Source organism: Myotis myotis, unplaced genomic scaffold (assembly GCF_014108235.1).
Source record: "Myotis myotis isolate mMyoMyo1 unplaced genomic scaffold, mMyoMyo1.p scaffold_m19_p_4, whole genome shotgun sequence".
In the NCBI taxonomy this organism is placed as follows: Eukaryota; Metazoa; Chordata; class Mammalia; order Chiroptera; family Vespertilionidae; genus Myotis; species Myotis myotis.
In genome coordinates, this window is record NW_023416346.1 from 23,555,520 (window position 1) to 23,576,030 (window position 20,511).

At 35.6% G+C, this 20,511-nt stretch overlaps 1 protein-coding gene across 10 annotated transcripts in view; it reads left to right on the plus strand.

The window, feature by feature from the left end:
* ATP11C (ATPase phospholipid transporting 11C) overlaps nt 1-19,708 on the plus strand; it is a 226,964-nt gene extending 207,256 nt beyond the window's left edge. Inside the window, exons 26-30 of one of the 10 annotated variants that reach the window (XM_036304609.1) lie at nt 1,426-1,491; nt 4,756-4,859; nt 7,452-7,605; nt 7,725-7,790; nt 16,867-19,708. In XM_036304609.1, the coding sequence (XP_036160502.1) occupies nt 1,426-1,491; nt 4,756-4,859; nt 7,452-7,605; nt 7,725-7,754 (354 nt within the window). In that variant the 3' untranslated portion in view covers nt 7,755-7,790; nt 16,867-19,708. Of the gene's footprint in view, nt 1-1,425; nt 1,492-4,755; nt 4,860-7,451; nt 7,606-7,724; nt 7,791-13,058; nt 13,263-13,939; nt 14,045-16,866 lie in introns of those variants that run through there. The other 9 variants (XM_036304607.1, XM_036304606.1, XM_036304608.1 and 6 more) reach the window with 9 other exon arrangements.
* The last annotated feature ends 803 nt before the right edge of the window (nt 19,709-20,511 follow it).

Below are 20,511 nucleotides of genomic sequence, written 5' to 3' on the forward strand. Positions count from 1 at the left end.
CAACTTGTATGCTGCTTTCACTGTGTTTGCTATTTCTGGGCTTCCTCTTTTATGGTAATTCATTATTTATCATCATAATGTGAAGCAAAGCTAAGGTTCAAAAAGAATTTACTGAGTACAATGACTGTGTCTAGAACCTAGAATCAGTATCTGTTAGGGAAGTGATAGGCTCAATGGGTTTGAATGATACTTTAAATTAGGTATTATAGTCAAAACCTCTCTAATTTGGATTGACAAGTAAGTTTAGTATGAATCCATTAAACTTATTAATCACCATTAACTTTTGAGGAAATACAAATCTAGTACTTGAGAGTAGGTTCATGTAGCACTTACCAAAAAGCACTTGCCCTACTTAATCTCTCTGCGTGTCCTTGGGCAAGTCACTTCAGCTTTCCAAGTCAACTTTGCCCATCAGTAAGAAGGAATTTAATTTTATGATTTCTCAAGTCTTTAGCTTTATGAATGATTTTGTGACTTTCACTTTTCATTTGGCACATAAATTATATAGAGCTGACTCTTGCTTTTTAAAAAATGTGCTGCAGAGTAGGTGGATATTCTGCAGTCCCATTGACATGGTTCTTTTGCTCAGCAAATTCTTCAGGTGGTGCATGGGGACCCTCAACACAGCCTACGTCCAATCCATCATCCATGTTCAGTCCATGATGTCCAGATTAATTAGATTTTACTGTATATGTCACCTTCCTAAATGTTTGCTAAAGTTACAGTAAGTGTAAGAACTGTTATCAGCAGTTAAACATAATGCCCATGTATGATTTGATCAAATTCTTTTTTTTTTTTTGCTTCTATTAACCTTAATTTTTTGTTTTTATTTTTGGAAACCTTTTACATTTCATTTTCTGTTTTAATGTTATGCATTCAGATCTTGACAGCATTTGGTAAGCATATGTGCCATTCATTGCCATCATTTGGATTTATACATGGTATCTGCTTTTCTTTGATGTGCACATGCTAACAGCTCTAATGTTTACAGCCAAAAATTAGACTGTTTTTAAAGTGTGAGTCCATTTGTCTGCATATTAGTCCTTAGTTCAGAGCTTTTGTTTTATATTATAGAAAAAGCCTATATCAATCTCTTTGGAGATATGAGTCATGCAGTGACTTGTTTTGATGAACATTGTTAGTGGAATAGTGTTTTTTTCCTGCCTTTATCATAGCAATGTTTTCCCTGTTTCATGCTGCTTGGAATAATGGAAATAAGTGCTACCAACCACAAATGTGGTTTGCCTGACCAAGAAAATTTACAGTCACAATTAAATCTAGCAATTTGGCCTGATCCTTTAACTTGATATTCCCCAAACAATTCATACAATACCTTTTTGCAGTTATATACAAGATTATATTTGACTTTTCTTTTTTATGCAGGTTTGTGTATTCTTGGTACATGTAATTATTAATTTTTTTCAGGTGTATGGAAACTGGACTTTTGGAACCGTTGTTTTTACAATCTTAGTATTCACTGTAACTCTGAAGGTTAGATTTTTATTTATTCAAGTATGTTTAACACCATTTTTATAATACTTTCTAGTCTTGTACTAATACTTCTTTTTTGTCTTTTAATCTTTAATTTTATTATGGTTGTTATCCAAGTCTGAATGCTTACTAAAATATGTATGATATTAGAGATTTAGGCATTTGTATACTATTTGTGATTCATTTTTTACTGTATGTTGTCTATCCTCTTTATTTTCTTTGTTTGTTTGTTTTTAATTCATACACCATACTTATGTCGGAAATCTGTTCCTTCTTTCCAGCTATTTTCAAGATGTTATAAGTGCTATATAATCAGACTGTGTGTGTGTGTGTGTTTTTCCATGTTAAGTACTTTAATATTTTTTAAAGTTTTATATTTGTTTAAGAATGCCAGGCCTTAAATGAATTTGAGTACTTAAGACAGTTCAGCAAGATCGGTATGCAAAATAACTTGGTAGTGTGAAATTTTATATAATGTATTTATCACTGAAATTTATATTAGTGATCAAATGCATAAAAATATATAGCACATAATATACAAGAAGTGTTGTTTAGGCAAAATCATTGGCAGCCATGTAATAATGGCTCTGAAGCCTTGATAAATGCTACCCTTAAGGCTCATGAATTGGGACTGTCTTATAGTTGAAAAAATAATCCAATTCTTTTGATGGTTCCAGTAATAAACACATCACATGTGGTCCAAGAATGAGTGCCTTTAAATGAATTCCAGTATATCCAGTAGTCAGAACTAGAATTAAGAAGTGTAATAGACTTCTAATCATTTCCCCTCTAAAATTTAATTCCTGGTTAATTTTTTATACCAAAAAGAACTAACATATGTTTGCATCTACTATTTCAGTGATATTTTGGGACTACCAAAAATGTTACAATTCATCTCAGTTTAGCTACTTAATAGCAGGGTATAACCTTGGACAAGTGATTTGGTTTCTCAGTATCTCTATTTCCTCTTTTATAAAATGGAGATAAATGTAGCATCTACCTCTCTTAGGATATTTTGTGAGAAGTCAACTAATGATACATAAAGCACTTGCAATGGACGCTGGCACATAGAATGTGCTCAGTACAATAAATGTTAGTTGTTATTTATTACTATGATTTACAGGGTCATGATTTGAAATAGAAGCCTCCCCACCCTTTTTCCCACCTGGCCTTGTGTGTGGTCCCAGGGCTTTCAAGTGCCCTTCATAGTTAAAGTTGGCCTTACTGCAACATCTTTCACTGATCCTTCAAAAGACATCCGCTCCCTCTTCTTTGGATGGATATTATTGTAACATTATCTCTGACAGCCCAGAGGGTGAGCATTCAGGACTGGGCTACATTAACAATGTTATCAACATCCTGTTTATGAGTATGAAACTAACAGATAGCTAAGGACCATGGTGTCACAACAAGTATCAAAACTGAGATACCACCTCCTTTTTAATAATTCAATGCCCTGGCCCAGGGGTCGGCAAACTGCGGCTCGCGAGCCACATGTGGCTCTTTGGCCCCTTGAGTGTGGCTCTTCCACAAAATACCACGTGTGGGTGAGCACATACAGTGCGATTGAAACTTCGTGGCCCATGGGCAGAAGCTGGTTTTCGGCCTGGGCGAGTCTATTTTGAGGAAGTGGCTTTAGAAGAAGTGGGGGGTGTTGGTCAGTTGGGCAACTGGAGACGCGGCGCAGGGGGGCCGCGGGATACGAAGTGCGGGGGAGGTACATTGTTTTGAGGTGCGTTCGCTGAGGTCGGCCCCTTCCAACTCTCCCATCCACACTCATCCTGTATACTTGTTTCAGATAGACGAGTGTGGATGGGAGAGTTGGAAGGGGTTGACCTCAGCGAACGTACCTCAATCAGATTGAGGACGTTTTTAGCAAAGGCCAGTTTAGGAGTACCCTAATTAAGTTAATAACAATGTACCTACCTATATAGTTTAAGTTTAAAAAATTTGGCTCTCAAAAGAAATTTCAGTTGTTGTACTGTTGATATTTGGCTCTGTTGACTAATGAGTTTCCCGACCACTGCCCTGGCCCTAACCGGTTTGACTCAGTGGATAGAGCATCAGCCTGCGGACTGAAGGATCCCAGGTTCAATTCCAGTCAAGGGCAGGTACCTTGGTTGCAGGTACATCCCCAGTAGGAGGTGTGCAGGAGGCAGCTGATTGATGTTTCTCTCTCATCGATGTTTCTAAGTCTCTATCCCTCTCCCTTCCTCTCTGTAAAAAGTCAGTAAAATATATTTTAAAAATAATAATTCAGTGCCCTGGATATTAATTCATGTAACCCAGAAATTATAAGCAAGTGAAGCAGACTATACTCCCTTGTTTTAGGATTGCATTTGAAAATCCCAGTTCCACAATCTATAGAAACAATCAGCCCTGACAGAAACATGAAGGATTTTAATCTAGGGCAGTGGTCGGCAAACTCATTAGTCAACAGAGCCAAATATCAACAGTACAACGATTAAAATTTCTTTTGAGAGCCAGATTTTTTAAACTTTATATAGGTAGGTACATTGTTATTAACTTAATTAGTGTACTCCTAAGGCTTAAGAAGAGCCACACTCAAGGGGCCAAAGAGCCACATGTGGCTCGCGAGCCGCAGTTTGCCGACCATGGATCTAGGGCAACTGAAAATGTTATTAATTTAATTGAATAGGTAAGGATTTTGCAATTGAAAGGCACACTACATAGTCAGACCCATGATCCATTGCTACATGATGTAGGCATATAGAGCTAGTTTCCTTTGTATTTAGTAAACCCCTTCAACCCCTGTCTTTGTTGTGCTTGAGCTATCAAGACTCTTTGTGTAGTTTATTTACCCTTCCTAGCTACCCCTTCCCTCTCCTGTTTTTAGTATACCTGCCTCCACCAGCTAGCCTTCACCTTTTGCCATCATCTCCCTGGCCACCACTACCTGAGGACTTGGGGCTCCAGACTTCTAGATGTTATTATTACCTCATTCTTTGCCCTTCTTTCACTAATGAGACATCTGTAGCCCCATACTTGCTTGCTTGACCTCATCGCTACACCTGTACTCTGGAGTCTAGAGGACTTAGGACAGAGTTGAGCACTTTCATACCCTAGCTCTTTGAAAATCTTAGACTCTGTACTCATTTTAGTTCCATTCTTTCCTGGAAGCCTGGCCCAAGCTAGGTGCTCCTGTACGTATCATATTGTATACAAGTTATCAGGTACCATAGTGTATTATAGCTTGGTGCCGTCTGTACTCATCATGAAATCTCTTGTGTTATATCTTTTCAGCTTGCCTTGGATACTCGTTTCTGGACATGGATAAATCACTTTGTGATATGGGGTTCTTTAGCCTTTTATGTATTTTTCTCATTCTTCTGGGGAGGAATTATTTGGTAAGCAGCTGTATATATGTGAGTAATATGTAAATAGGAAAATAGGTATATATATATATATATATATATATATATATATATATATATATATGTATATATACATATATTGTATATGTTCCCCCCCAAAAAAACAACAACACAATGAGATGGTGATTTTAAGATATAACCCTCTAAGTATTGAGTGGTATATATTCTATGCTCTGAATACATCTGTAGTGACATGAATGATAGCTATATACCATAAAGAGAGAATAGGGCCCAAATAGATAATAATGTAGCTATTTTGTGTAGAATCTTTACAGGATGAGTACTAACACTATAAATCACATGGGAGGTCATGCTAGAAATTAGTTTCACTTTACAGAAAGGTGTTTACACACTTTCAAGTTGAAAGATTCAGCCGGGGACTACCAGAAATGAGGTCTTTTGAGTAACTTGTGAAGTATTTTGCATTTGAAATCTCCCTGAAATTAGCAGTGTTACTGGCTAGTATTTAATATTGAGGACATGCCATCTTATATAATCAAAATTTTTAAAAGTGTAATTAATGTGGCTTCCCCTGATAATGATGTCAGCAGCAGAGAACATGGCTGGAGTAAGCCATAAAGATTCTAGGAGTATGTATTTTCACTGGTTTGAACAAAATCATATATACAAAACATTCCATGTTATCACAGAGATGTAAGGACCATGTTTTTGTCCCTTGAGACTTAATTAGAAGAAATTCTTACTGTTTTGAAAAGCTTTTCAAAATAAAGGCTTTAAGAAGTAAAAATATGAAAAAACCCAATCACTTAGGGAAGTACTGCTCCAAAATATGTAAATACAGCATATATTTGGTGCCTATATAGGTAATTACTGAAGTGGTGAAGCTGAAGGAAGTCTATTTAAAAACAAAACAAAACAAATTAATCAAAGTTGATTAGCCAAATATCAACTATAATTCTTACAGTACCATAATTCTATCTATGAATCTGTGTAATCAGCATCTGAGCTAATTATGCAAAATTTCCATAAGAATAAAATGTCTCGAAAACTACTTTCTAACTCTTATCCTCATTGATTTAAATAAATCCTTTATGTGATTAAGACATCACCATATCTGTTTCAATTCATTAGAAGTACTTACTAAATATGAAATATTGATCTTTTATTTTCTTGCCTAGAGTGTTGTCCTTAAGTAGAACTGTCTAAGCTACTACATGAATGTAAAATTTATACTATAAAATAACCAGCAAATTGTGACTAGAAACCATGTGAAACTTCAGCTGAATGCTAGTTGCAGTTAATATCTCTGGACATGTTCAACCTTAAGGCATTGTAGTGCACTCCTTTTTGGGGGAGTGGGCAGTAAGAATGATGATTTCTGAGCCCCAAACTCAATCCAGTAATATCTTCTGTTTTTTTTTACTGCTCCCCTGCAAAGCTCCATAGATGCCAAGGTAAAAAAGAAAAATCTAGAGATATTAATCACGAGCATTGTAGGTACTATGCAAAGGAATGCTCTGTGGCTAGCTGTCAGTTGTCTGCTGGAACCTATGGCTCAGTTAACTGTCTAAAAATTAGGATGCTTTTCAAAACTGAAGTGGGGGTAGAGCTCTGAGGAAGTTTTTTCTGTATAGTAGGGACCCTAGAAAGCCTGTTAACCCAAGCCTTATAAATTTTTCCACCTCACTGTTCTCACTTTTTATTCCTCAGTCTGGTCCTCATATATAGAGCCACAAGTTTGATTTTATCATGTTTCATAAGAGAGCATAAATGTCAATTTTTAAAGGAGAATCCAGTTTATCTTCAGTGAGCACTATGTATGACCTAATAAATGGGACCAACCAGTTATCTGACTAATCCAAGAATAGTCTGGTGTGAATCCCGACCTTGATTAGCCATTCTGTGCTTTAGCTCAGGCAGAAGAATAAAACTTGTTGTGCTTCTCAGTAGTTACCCAACAGTTCAGTGGATGACTTGGAATGAAATCCAACATCAGAATGAGGAGTCCTCCTGGATTTTTGGGCTGCAACACTTATGTCCTTTTAGCAATATTCTGCTGTCTTGTCAACCTATTTGACTCACAGTAGTACTCAGTATATATTTGTGGATGAGAATTGTAGAGTCCTCCCATTTGAGAGCGATAAGCTCTATAGTTATTTTTGTATTTACATAGGGATTTGGGGTGGGGGGCTTATAAGAATGTATTTTAAAATTGAACATAGAGCACAAATCCACTCTCATATTAATAAAACAGCCAAGTAAATAAAATGCTATTTAGCACAAAAATTAACGTTTTTCTTGCATATCTTTGAGGCTCCAGTATTTTCTAATGTAAATAAATATTTTCCAGTTAGCAGCTTTAAAGTTGATTGCTTGGTTGTTTTAAAGTCAAGTGCTTTTTATTATCTTTTTTATTATAATTTCTTTTCAAACGTTTGATAAATGAAATCTGTTTATTACTTTAGAATATTATAAAGAACTTTACTTTTATAATGTGAATAAGGAAAATTCCTTTTAAATACAAAAGACAGTTTTAATTGCACTTCTGTTTCATAGGACAGGAACTGATTTGTTTTTCCATTATGTATTTTCTTTCCACTCTAGGCCTTTTCTCAAACAACAGAGAATGTATTTTGTATTTGCTCAAATGCTGTCTTCTGTATCCACATGGTTGGCCATAGTTCTTCTAATATTTATCAGCCTTTTCCCTGAGATTCTCCTGATAGTATTAAAGAATGTAAGAAGAAGAAGTGCCAGGGTAAGAACTACGTTTATATTACAAACTGATTTTTGGAAGGGGCTTCAATATCTACCATGAAATAAAAATCTTATTTAGAAAATTGCATTAGTTACAGCATGTTAAACCCCTCCTTACAGGTTCATCACTTAATTTCCTCTTCTGCATAAAAAGTATAGTAAAAACTTCGTTATCCAATACAGGTGGTAAGTAGTTTCCTTAATAGTGTTCTATGTGACCTTTAGCAATCCATATGGAGTATTACATATGCTCCATATGGAATTTTAAATGGAAAAATTTTTTTTCTTTAGCCTAGAATTTTCACACCAGGAATTTCCACACCAACATTCCAGCTTTAACCTTGGATATTTCACTGTGGGTTGTTCACAGATTTTTTTTTTCAGTTGATAATCCCTATTGCCTTTTTCAAAACTTTCCCGTTCCTTTAATTATAGTGCTGCTTAATCTCTGAGTTGCTTCTAGCCCTGTCTGTCCAGCAGTATAATTGAACCAAAGAAAATTTTCTGGATGTGATTTCTACATCCTTACCCTCCTGAACACACTTGTAAAAATTCAAGATTGTTTTATAAGTGTGTTTTTATTGTTACTGCTTAAATTGTAACCTTTTGTGGAAATGAGAAGTTATTGCCCTCTGGCAGCCTAATTGCTTGGTCCTGCGTTGTCTGATATCTTTGAACATTTCTATAAAAGCCTTTACAATGAAAGGGATAGATTAGCCTGGGGGGAAATCTTCTGGCAAATTTTGACCAACACGCTAATTAAATATGTCATTACTGCCAACACTCTCATTTTGCCAAACAAAACCCCATTTCTACCATATTGACACCAACTATATCTTGTAGCCCTCCCCCCCGGGGCAACATTTTCATGTAATAGTCTAAGCTATATCTCCTGACCTATTTGATCAAATTTGCCAACCAGTTTAGCCACAGTGCTGGTTTGTCTCAATTTTTTTTTTCTGGCCTGTTGAATTGATAGAATCCAGTGGTTGTCATCATACAGACATAAGGAACTAAAATAATTATAGTGGGAATATCTTCAGTGATTAGATATATAAAAGAGGAGCATCATTGTTACAACTCAGTATTGGCCCCAATCAAAAGCAAATAGACTACCAGCGGCAAAAGCCACATTGATTCTTGGTATACAAGGCCAATCAGTGTACAGTTAAGTGGTTAGAACTTGCTTTAATTCCCTGCTTCTGCATGCCTTATGGGTAGAACTGGACACAATAATGTTAACCTAGCTAAGACTGCCTTGGTCTGCTCTTTAATCTTTCTAGTAGACCCCTGACTAACTTCCTTCAGCCTGGCATTTAGTCTTAGGATGGGAAAGTGACATTTACTTGTATGATTTTTACCTTAATATCAGTTGAACAGGGGTAAAACAAATTGATATAATAGGTTCCTCCAAAAATGGCTCAAGTGGCAATTTGAATAAAGCCAAATAAAAAAATGTCACAATAATAAATGGTTTGGGGACTTGTCATAATAGAGAATTTGTCTGGGAAGAACCTCTTGAGTTGTTCTTCCATTCTCCTTATTTGGAAGTATACTTTGGGGTGCTCCTAAATGTTTTTCTTATTTGGGGTAGTGGAGCGCATACTAAATAATGGCTCACACCCAGCAGCTTCATGCTCTATAGACGTTACAAAAATCTTCAGAAATCCAAACTTTCAAACATACTATCTTATCCTCCTCTTTAGGCACTTTTTTAAAAAAAAATTACTTAGGTGATAAGAGCTACTAACAGACATAAAAAAAAATTAGATACTGGCTGAAGGTGACTTTTATATAAATTAAATGGAGGAATTCTACAAAGCAGTCACAGATAAAGACTAAAACATTCCTAATTTCTGTTGAAAGCATGCAATTCTGGGACTGCAGCCCTATTTACATAGCAAGCATAGAATGTTGCAGGGGTTCAGCATGAACTCTGCCATGGGTGGAAGAATTCTAGTGTCTGTGCTATAGCTTGGCATGCTGATGTGCTAGAATGATGAGGAGAATTTCCATAATCACATTCATTCACTCATTCATTCATTCTTACTTTCATTGAACCAATGAACATGTTGAACCACCTAATGATGAACATCTCTCTTTATATGCAATGTCTGAAAGACTAAATGGTTTCAGACACTATGTGATTTTGAGAGTTGCAGATGAGACAGAATGTTGTGGGCACTCAGCAGTGCTGCTACTTTTTTTTTTCATGTGAGAAAATGCAAGAGCAAAGTAGTGCATATGAATGCATAAAGGCCAACTAAAACATGGCAGCCATGGTTATTCTGATAAGTCACATGTTTACATAAGACCCTATTTGGCTATATCAAAGAGGCAGAGCCCACTTCTAAGATAAAGGAGAAAGAATATCTTAATGACCAACAGTCTGCCATCTGGGTGACTTACTACTTTGTTCAGTATCCCTTGTTAAGGCATTGGCCTCATTTTAAAGAGAAGAAAAATATTCTTTTACACTAGTTTGGCCTCACAACTGACACACTCCCTAATGGGATAAAGGATGTGTCCCTGCCTATAAATAGAAGGTTCTTTGACCACCAACCAGTAAGCATCTTGGTACTTTGTACACACTGCCAGAAATGCCTATGGCAAGTAGGCTCACAGTGCTATCCTCATGTTGGTCTTGCCAACGTGAAGGGAATTTAGCAGTGGGTAGTGAAAATATCTCCATGACTTTAGAGAAAGCAGCTAAGACATTTACATGTAACAATTACAGAAGCAGCCTTCTGGTGACTTCCATTCCCTGAGGGCCCACTATAAGTTAGCTACTATACTAGGTGTTGGTAATTCAGGGATGAATCAAAGGAAGCTCCAGTCATAAGGAGTCTCACTCTGATTAAGTTATAAAGTGGATTCATGTGATATAAATCAGAATAGTAGACTAAATGATATGGCTTGATTTAAGACAACTAAGGTATTTCAGTGTCTGCATCACTACCTCCTGAAGCCACCATAGCCAAGTTCTGCCTTGGTAGTAGCATTGTAAAGAATTATGCTATCTTCAGAAAGGTGAAGGGATTGAAAAGTACAGAATAGTAATGGGATGTAAAGTATAGCATAGGGAATATAGTCAATAATATTGTAATAACTATGTATGGTGTCAGATAGGTACTAGGTTTATCAGGATGATCACTTTGTAAGTTATACAAATGTCTAATCACTGGGTTGTATACCTGAAACTAATATAATGTTGAATGCCAACTGTAATCGAAAAATAAAAAATAAATTATTTTTTAAAAGGTGAGGCTAAAAAGGAATTCTGCTGCCTTCAGAAATAGGTTCCCTAAGTAATTTAAATCAAGGATATGGTTAAGTTATATATTCCTCAGCTATATTTTCAGCAATATGCTTAATTTTTTTAGCTAAAATTCCATCACTAAGGATCATAGGTCTTTTCTGTTGCTTATAACTCAACAAAGCTGCACTGCCATAGTGCTGCCAAAATATTATGAAACTACTATTGAGCACTGAACAGTGGAGCAGCAGGCTAACACTTTGAAGAAAATTTAAAGTTTAGGATTTGGGGTATTTCAAAAAATTGTGTTCCCCTCTGAACACAATTGTTGGGCTATCTCTCAGTCAGTAAAATACATCTAGACTTTTTGGCCAAGTAATAAATACCACTTCCCATTTCCAATGGAGGAATTTCCACATATAAGTTTTCCCATGTAAACCACAACAATCAAAAGGGAGGCTTGACTTTGCCTACTAGACATAGGGACACTATAATCCAATGGGAAGGGACCCAACAACAAGGTGAAGCCTAGTATGGGATGTCTGCACAAACAAAAAGAAATACTCCATTATCAAGGGAGCTCTTTCAGAGTAGAAGACAGGAAAAGGAAGAATGTCAGCTACCTGAGCAAAATTCCCAGAGAAAGCACTTTGAAATTTTTGGAAAATGTAATTTATCTTTATAATAACAACAGTGACAATCATGATTACTATTGAAATGCTGACAGTCACGTACACCCATTGGTTCTGAGGAAAATAACACTGTGAACTGGGTTAGGCAAAAATAAAGTTGAATCCTAATGTCATGGCTGTTGAGATGGACATTTATGCATTGGCCTCTTTGACATACTGCTAACTGAGCCGGTGTCAAAGCTCTCTAGATGACTGTAAAGGAATGTGGAAATTTCATACTGTTTCAGCTCATTATCTCCCATCCTTCTCACCTCTCTCCCCTACGAATTGCTAGCTATATCAATTTGATTGCTTTAGATATTTTCCATGCTCTCTACTGCCTTCTGTACTTTCTTATTTCCTTTTTCCCATTATAAAGTAACCGAATCTATAAGCTTCTAAATTTTATGATTCATAGAAATAATTTTATCTTCGATGGTTGGATACAAGGTTTTGAGTGCACCAAAATATGCTTGTCATTACAGTCTTAAGTAGATAGGCTTGTATATTAAACATGGGGTTGAGGGACTTGGTATCATGTTAATCTTGTAAGGTTTTTGCCCACAAAATAGAAGACAAAGCAATTTTTAAGGAAAAAAATTATAAACTAATATTTCTCTACCTTTATCCATTTATAATTTGCATGTTACCAACTTTGTTTAAGGTAAAATATGAACAGGAAAAATGTAGTAATTTTAAAACATGAATAAGTCAAACTATTTGCCTTTAAAGTTTGTTTATTAGATTCTGCTGGATACATGTATTACTTTAACTGGTATCTTTTTTTAAGCCTATTGTCATTAGTCATTAAGTAGATGATATGAGTAATTAGCAGCATTGTTAAATTTATCCCTGTAGTTGACTACTCATCTTCTGTTTGCCTTGGGCAATGCCAAAACCAAGTCTCAGGCATACAGTAAGAAAGAAAAACACAACCTTTTAGGTTTTCTGATTAAACTATATCAACACTTGCTTTTTCTAGGTGTTTTAAAGGGAAATTTTATAGCTCTTTAGCCTACCCTTTTAAAGAAGGCTCTGTAAGAAAAAGGAAGAAACCCATCAAATTATGTTAGAATAAATGTAGTTAAGCACTAGCCCAGAGACAAGTGATTCTAAAGTGTGGTTTCATCAAATGTTTTCCCCACAGTGCTTGTTTTGATTAGGTTTTTAACCTGCAGCTGCCCAAAGGCAGTCAGTCCCTTCATATTGTATCTGTGTAATTGCATAAGGGAGCTAGTCACTTCAAAGTAGGTTGGTGATGCAGCCTGGACATAGCTCTCCAACCAGTGGATTTTGAACAGTGTAGCTTAGTGAAATAATGATTAGAGATAAGCCTTATTTCAATGAAAAGCATGTTTTTAAATTATTTTATTCAAAATAATCAATTTTCCCATTAACTAAATAATCTTAAATTGATATATAGAGAAGTAGTAGTTTGCACATATAATAGACTATTCCTAACTCTAATTCTACTTTTACTTGTAACGTCTTCAATACTAACATGCCATTTCAACTTTTAATTCTCAGGGTTTCTTTTTAAATGTCTTACATTTCAGAGAATATTTACTTTTTTTTTTTTGGTTTCTGCATTTCTCTTTTTTCTACTGCAATTTTCCACCTTTTGTGCAATTGTGAACAAGGTAACGAAACGCCTCCCTTCCTCAGGAACATCTACTATCTTCATGCTTTCTCAAACTTCCAGCAATCACAGTTTCTCTTGGAGTGAATAAGGTGATTTCCTTTCTTAATGTACCAACTTGCTTGCATTCTCATTTGCTTGACACCATTTTCTGGTTCTCTATGAAAAATTACTTCTCATGACTCATTTTTATATCTTCTACTGATACTTAAAAGAGTATTTGTCATTTTCCTTTAATCATTTGTTCATCTTCTCAAATTGTCACACTGGACAGGAAATTATTTCAAAAACTTGGACAGTAAGTCTCTGGTCTCGTTGATTCCTACTGTGCAATAGAAGCCACGGCGTGTTAGAGCCAATCAGTTCACCAACACAGGACTGTTTTGCACAATTTCTCTTTGTTCGGTACACTGACAGCACTGCTACAACTCTCAGAGGTGTTCACCAAAAGGATGGTATGGTTTACTAATCAAAATATATTGACTCATCTACCACATAACCTACCAGTGTCATTTCAAAAACCCAAGTTTGGCACATATTACTAATGTCTGTATACTTCTACCATGAAAACAATTCAATTCAAGTTGGACACTTTCTTAGGTCTTTAAATGTATTCATTTAAATGTTATGCATTTGTTATACTGTAATCATTTGTACTTTTGGCCAGAAGAGTAGTCTATAGAAAGTGATTTTTTTCTTCTACATTTGTAGCACCAGGTAGGTTAACCAATCTTCAAATCCTTTAAGTATTTTTACCTCACTATTACAGAGAAATCTGAGCTGTAAAAAGGCATCTGACTCATTATCCGCCAGACCTTCAGTCAGACCTCTTCTTTTACGAACATTCTCAGACGAATCTAATATATTGTAACAGGTACCTAGTGTTAAGTGGGCTGGCTTTAAAGAAAAAGATTAACAGCATTATAAAGAAAAAATGAAACTATCACTCTAAATTTTTTCTGCTGTTGGTGTGGTGAACTTTATATTATTCTTTGCTAAAATATAAAGATGCATTACTTGGAATATGTGGAAATACGTATTTTAAATTTGCTACCCCCCCCCCAATACAATTTTAGGCATTTTCCAGAGCTGAAGGTTAATCCAATATATTTAATTTGTAAGGGGCAAGTAGTCATGGCACTGCCATCATATGAAAATGCTCAATAGTAATCAAGAAATATAATCTTGATTTTAAAATGTATTTGGAAAATTGAAAAGAAATATTCCAAAATTGCATCTGTATAATATCAAGTCAGTTTAGCATTGCATGTTCTTCTGGGAATTATGTGAGAATAATTCAATGTGTTTGTATCTCCATGTGCTGTGTCTGTGTGTTTGCAGGTTTAAACTTAATGTCCTTGTAAATGTCTGATCCCCAAATATATATTAATGAGCCAGTCTAATCACTTTTAATGCCAAGTTTTATTCAAGCTAAATGTTTCAACTTTCAGAGGTAGTAAAATCTTTCCTAGCCATTCAGGGGGGTGCTACCCTAATTATATAAAATGCTTCATAATTAATTTTTCTAAAAATGAGTAAATTCCTTTTATATCATTCTTTCATTTGCCCAAAAACTATTTGGGAGGAATTTATGTGCTATGGGAGGAATCCTTGAACTCGGAATGACTCCTCCATGTGTATTTTGTTTCCCACTGCAGGGGCCTCTGTTACCCCAGAACTTTATAGGTCTTTTATCCATTAATGGAAATTTAGAGTAATTCATTAATGAGGTTTACAAGCTTGTCAGCTTGGAAACAACTCTGTACAGCTTAGGGCAGGGCTGTCTTTCATGCACACATAAAAATGAATGATCATCATGAAAGAAATTGCAAGTCAGTTCATTTTGAAGCTAAGAATTATAAATCCACCTCATAGGCCCACTCTTTCATTAGCTATCAACTTCCCCACAGTCCAGCAAAGGAGAAATATTGAACGAATGGATTGATAACGTTGTTTCTTCTGCATCTGCTGTGTTATTTTGGAAGCTGACTAATTTTGCCTCTGTCAGCATCTCCCTCGCCCAACCCCCATTTTGAGCAACTCACCTGCTTATATTTTCCCTCAGTAATGAATCTGCTTCCCAGTAGCCTTCAAAGTTTTTTGCCCCTTTGTCCCAGATAGCCTTGTCCTAAGCTGTGTGGTGCATTTTAGCCATACTGTTTCCAGCTAATTGTGTATCCCCCTGGATTGCTTTCTTTAGCTTGGTCTGTGATTTGGGGGATTGGCTGGGTAGCAGACACTGCTATTGCTTTTGGACTCTCCAGGGCCTTAACTCCTACAATGCCTAATATAGACCTGAGGAAATTATAGCTTTTAAGCAATTGTTTTATTTTAATGTAAATTTATTCCAGGAATTCATATTCATGTGGAATTATTTCTTCTCCAAGGAAAATATTTGACAAATTAATTTAGCCCCACTGAGTTTGTTCCATGGTTGATAAGGTGACACCTTTTACAAGTTCTCAATGTGAATGGCAATCTTATTTTCATTAGTAACCATTACCTTATCTGAAAAATTAATATGAAAATATGGAACATAAAAAGAAATAGAAGGTACTCTGGAGGACTTCTAGTCCAACCATGGTGAGGAAGATGCACCAAGAAAATAGCACACCTCTTTAAAGCCTTTCACTACTCAGGTTTAAAAAGGTTGGATTTTAGAGTAGAGAACCAAAGTTAGTCTCCCTCCCATGACATAGGGCTTCTACTTTACAACATACTTGATTTACACTCAGTTATCCATTGTTCTGTCATGCCCCATCCCAATCATAGCATTTGGTGATCTTTAGAGGACAGAAAATAATCTACAGATTTTTAGGGATAGTTTTTTCTTCCCTAAAAAGATAATGAATAAGAAAAACAAGAGTCATTTGACCCTTAGATACATCATCTACCAAAAAGAAAATTAACTTCACCCTGGCTGGTGTAGTACAGTGGTTAGAGTGCCAGCCTGTGCACCAGAGGGTCTCGGATTCGATTCCCAGTCAAGGGCATGTACCCGGGTCACATGTGGGAGGCAACCAATTGATGTGTCTCTCTACTCCCCTTCTCTATCTCCACCTCCTCCCTTTCATTCTCTCTCTAAAAATCAATGGAAAAAAATATCCTCACTCCTTGGGTGTGGATTAAAAAAAGAAAATTAACTTCAATATTACAAGGAGGAAACATGTTTCTTTCAATAAAGAAAAAGTACTTCCACAGCAGTCTTTCAAAACAATATATTTTCAGATACTCTGTCAAAATTTGTACATCCAAAACACAGTAATTTGTTCATTCATTCAGCATGTCCTGAGAATCTGCTATGTGCCAGATACTCTGCTAGGTGCTGAATATAGAAAGATAAATAACATGTCCCTGTTCTCAAGGAGCTCATGGGCTACAGGAAGGGATCTTGGTGAGGTGAGCCTCTGCTGTGGTGGATAGTCCTAGTGATAACAACTGTTAGGAGAACCCTGGAGAAATCCAAAAGCAAAAAGCAAGTCTGACTCTTACTCAGCTAACAAATGATCATTGAAAACTGGTTATTGTGTCACTCTTTTTCCCTGCATGTGAATAAAACTTGGCACTTTGTTAAGACAGTCGCTTTACTCTCATAAAATTTACTACTTGATTTATTTTTGAAAATACTATACAGATGGTTTTACATTGTTATTATTAAAATAAACCTTTTAACTGTGTATATTTTAAATCTTTCAGAATCAGAATCTTGAACTGCCTATGTTATTGTCCTACAAGCATATTGACAGTGGTTACAGCTAGAAAAGAAAGCATGAAGAAACAACTACAAAAAGTTAATCATCTCAGGATACTCGATATGCAACAAACTAAACAACTCTCTTATGTCTAGGGTTCAGAATAAATGTCCATTAAAATACCAAATGACTATTGTAAGCATTTACAGTTATTGTAAGTAGCCATTATGGCCAAAGCTCTATGTTACAAATTATACGAAAGTTGAAAGCAAGAATATTTACAATTACTGGCTTTAGATAGAATAATATAATTACCAAGTGGGTGTTCTTTTAACCCATGAATTTTGTGAATGGATTTAAATAGAATAGTATAAAATAGAAGTCATGCAATGGGAATGAATAGATTTTGCTAATATTTCTTTTTCTGCCTGGTGGAAGAAATCAGCTCTTTGGATCACACTTCTTGTTCCTGCTGAATGATGATCTACCTTAAATTATTTTTTCAACACATGAAAGGAATACTTGAAAGTATAAGAAGACTAAATGATATCAATGCATCAGATAGAATAGTTAATCTTTTCTGTTTACCCACATGCTAATTTTGTCTTGATAGAATATCCTTGTCAAGAAATGAACACTTACGTGCAAATAGTGTTAGTCCTGGGTGTTTTCCTGAGAATAAAAATTTTTTTATTTAATTTTATTTTTGTTCTTCTGAATAAACCCCAAGTATTGGGTGTTTGGCTACTAGATTTGAAAATAAAACATTTCCAATCACTTAGTAGCCCCTCAAAATAGTTCAGATATAACATATTTTTCCCATATTTTATTAGGATCTGAGGTAAGGTGGGCCAAACCACAGTTATATAAAAGTAAAGGGCATTCTGAACATCAGTCTTTTATGACTTTGTGTAGAGAGGAAATAAGAATAGCTTCTTTCAAACTTAATGGTTTTTATTTGAAAGAGGCTACACATATGCATATATACAGCACTTTTTTTTTAACTTGCCAATTTGGGAGGGAAGGATCCATCCCAGGATGGTGTTTCAGCTGGAAAAGCCATAACTGAACATATATGCTGTCTCTCTTAGCAAACTCGAATGGGTAATGGTCTAACACTAAATCATGAGATTCACATTGGTAAAGTCCTCAACTTACTGGGCTAGAAGGAGATTTTATCCTGCTAATGAATCCACTTAAAACGTAAAAATTGAAATATCTTTATTACATGATAAAATTAAACATATTTGGGGGGATATAAATGACTTCATTTGACAACTCGATTAAAATGGTCTTTTAAAAAGTGTTTTCATACCAGTTTCCATTTTTGGATGTCTTTTCTGACATGCCTGCACTATTATTAGTGTTATAGTGTACCTTTTTGGAAAAGTATTTGATTCAATCTGTACCAATCTATTTATATAGTCCATATGGCACATTTGATTCTTCTATGTATATTTTGTATTAATATTTAGGTGTAATTTTTCTTAACTTCTAGAAGGACATATTTCACTTATCAGAACCATTCCATCATTACATTTCATTATTTTCTTTGTTGTCATCTCTCAGTATTATTTTTGAGTATTTTCTTAGGTGTCATTCACACCTTACCTGGTAGCCTGTATTTGAGGTAGTCTGCTGAAGTCATATATTCTTTCCCTATTCCAAAGAGCCAAAAACTCAGACCCAGGAAAGCTTAGGATGTTTTTTTTTTAAGAAGTACTCTTTAAAAAACATTTTAAAATTGATTTTTTTTTATTTTTTTAGAGAGAGAGGAAGGGAAAGGGAGGGAGGGGAAAGAGGAGAGAGAGAGAAGAGAAACATCGATGTGAGAGCAAGACATTGATCCGCTGCCTCCTGCATGCCCCCTACTGGGGATCAAACCCAGGCACAGGTCCTGACCGGAATCAAACCGGCAACCTTAAGGTGCATGGGACCATGCCCCCAACTGAGCCATATCGCCAGGGCTTGTTTTTATAGTTGTTGCTGTATTGTTATTGTTTTATGTAAGAACTATAGGGACTGTGAATACAAATGAGAGAGCCACAATGGATAAAGAGTCTTGTTTAATGCAGAACCATTGGAGGTATGACATAATCAGAATATCCGTGGTAGTGGAAATATAACTGGTAGCATATAAAATTTATTGCAGCCTGGAATAAACATGAGTAAGGGGGATTTAGAATTATATCTCAGCTACACATTACACTGCAGTTCAAATTCACAAAGGCAGTGATGTTTAATATCATGGTTTAGAATAGATCCTTGAGAGGGACCTGACTTTCCTTTTTGAAAGACATTTTATTAATGAGCTAAAAAATTGGCTAGTGTGGGGTTAACAGATGGAATAACTTGAAGTAAGGTATCCAGTATGCCCTATAATCTAACCACCATATTTTGTGACAGGAGAAAATGTAACGCTAGGATCATATTACATCATTTGAATAATTTTGAACTATCAAAATGTCCTTGTAATTTCACAACTGTTGTCAATTGTTTGAGGATGTTACCTACTAAACTGAAAAAATAAATTCAATACCTACCACATTTACACCAGCAACAGTATAAATGCAAGCATAAATTTGCAAAATTCATAATAATTTAGTGATGAAATTTTTAATAACATGCAGTATATAAATGTGCAGATTTTATGCAAATATTGATAAAATCATTTTTCAGCTTGCAAAATGGGACTGCAGTATAACATTTTTCACTTAAGCAATTTTTTACATCTACGTTGTTGCTTTCTATAATGAATGTGAATGCCATCTTTTATGAATGCAACTTTTTCATTACAGAAATTTTGTTTGATCTAATCAATAAACTTTGGTTTAATATGATTGATATTTTAGCCTCTTTTCTGGAAACATCTCAGTTTGACATAATAGGGAATGGAAGGGGTTGATGGAGGGCAAAAGGGGACATATGTAATACTTTCAATAGTAAAGTTTAAAAAAAACCAATATGGAAGCAGTTTGGAGAAGTTTCTAATCTCTTTGTACAAGTCACAAAAGATTGACCATTTATATATGTGTTCAACTGGCATTTTAGGGCGGTATCTAATTTGTGAAGTTTATAGTATTGGTAGGAATATTGAATAAGACTGTATCTTGTTACTGCATAGTAAAAGTCCAGCCAAATCAGCAAATACATATTGAAAGGCTACTGTGTGCTTGCTGCTGCTCACACATTGGAGGTGATGTGATGTATGTTTTTTGTCTCCATCCCATTGAAATCATTTGATTCTTAAGTAGCCAAGATGCAGGAATTTTACAATAGCTTGAAACTTGATCCAAAATATGTGCGTGCACCTCTCTCTTTTCCCTCTCCCCAACTTTTCTACCTACTTTCCCACCTTCTCTGACACACTCAGCCTGTATCCAAGGCCTTGTGAAAGTCCCTTTTGAAAAATCCTGCTCTACTTGACTGCTAAGAAACTAAAGTTTCTCCACTGCAGCTTGATGCGCTACATTTTCACACTTCAGTCTCTTTTTTGTGGCCTTTTAAAGTGGGAAATGTGCTGTATTTGGAGATGAGACCTGAGTTAAAGTTTCAGCTTTGCCACTTAGAGCCATTTCGTCTCTCAGTCCTTTTCTCACCTGCAAAATGGTGTCTTGAGAGTGAGGGGTGGTCAAATGAGGTAAAGGAT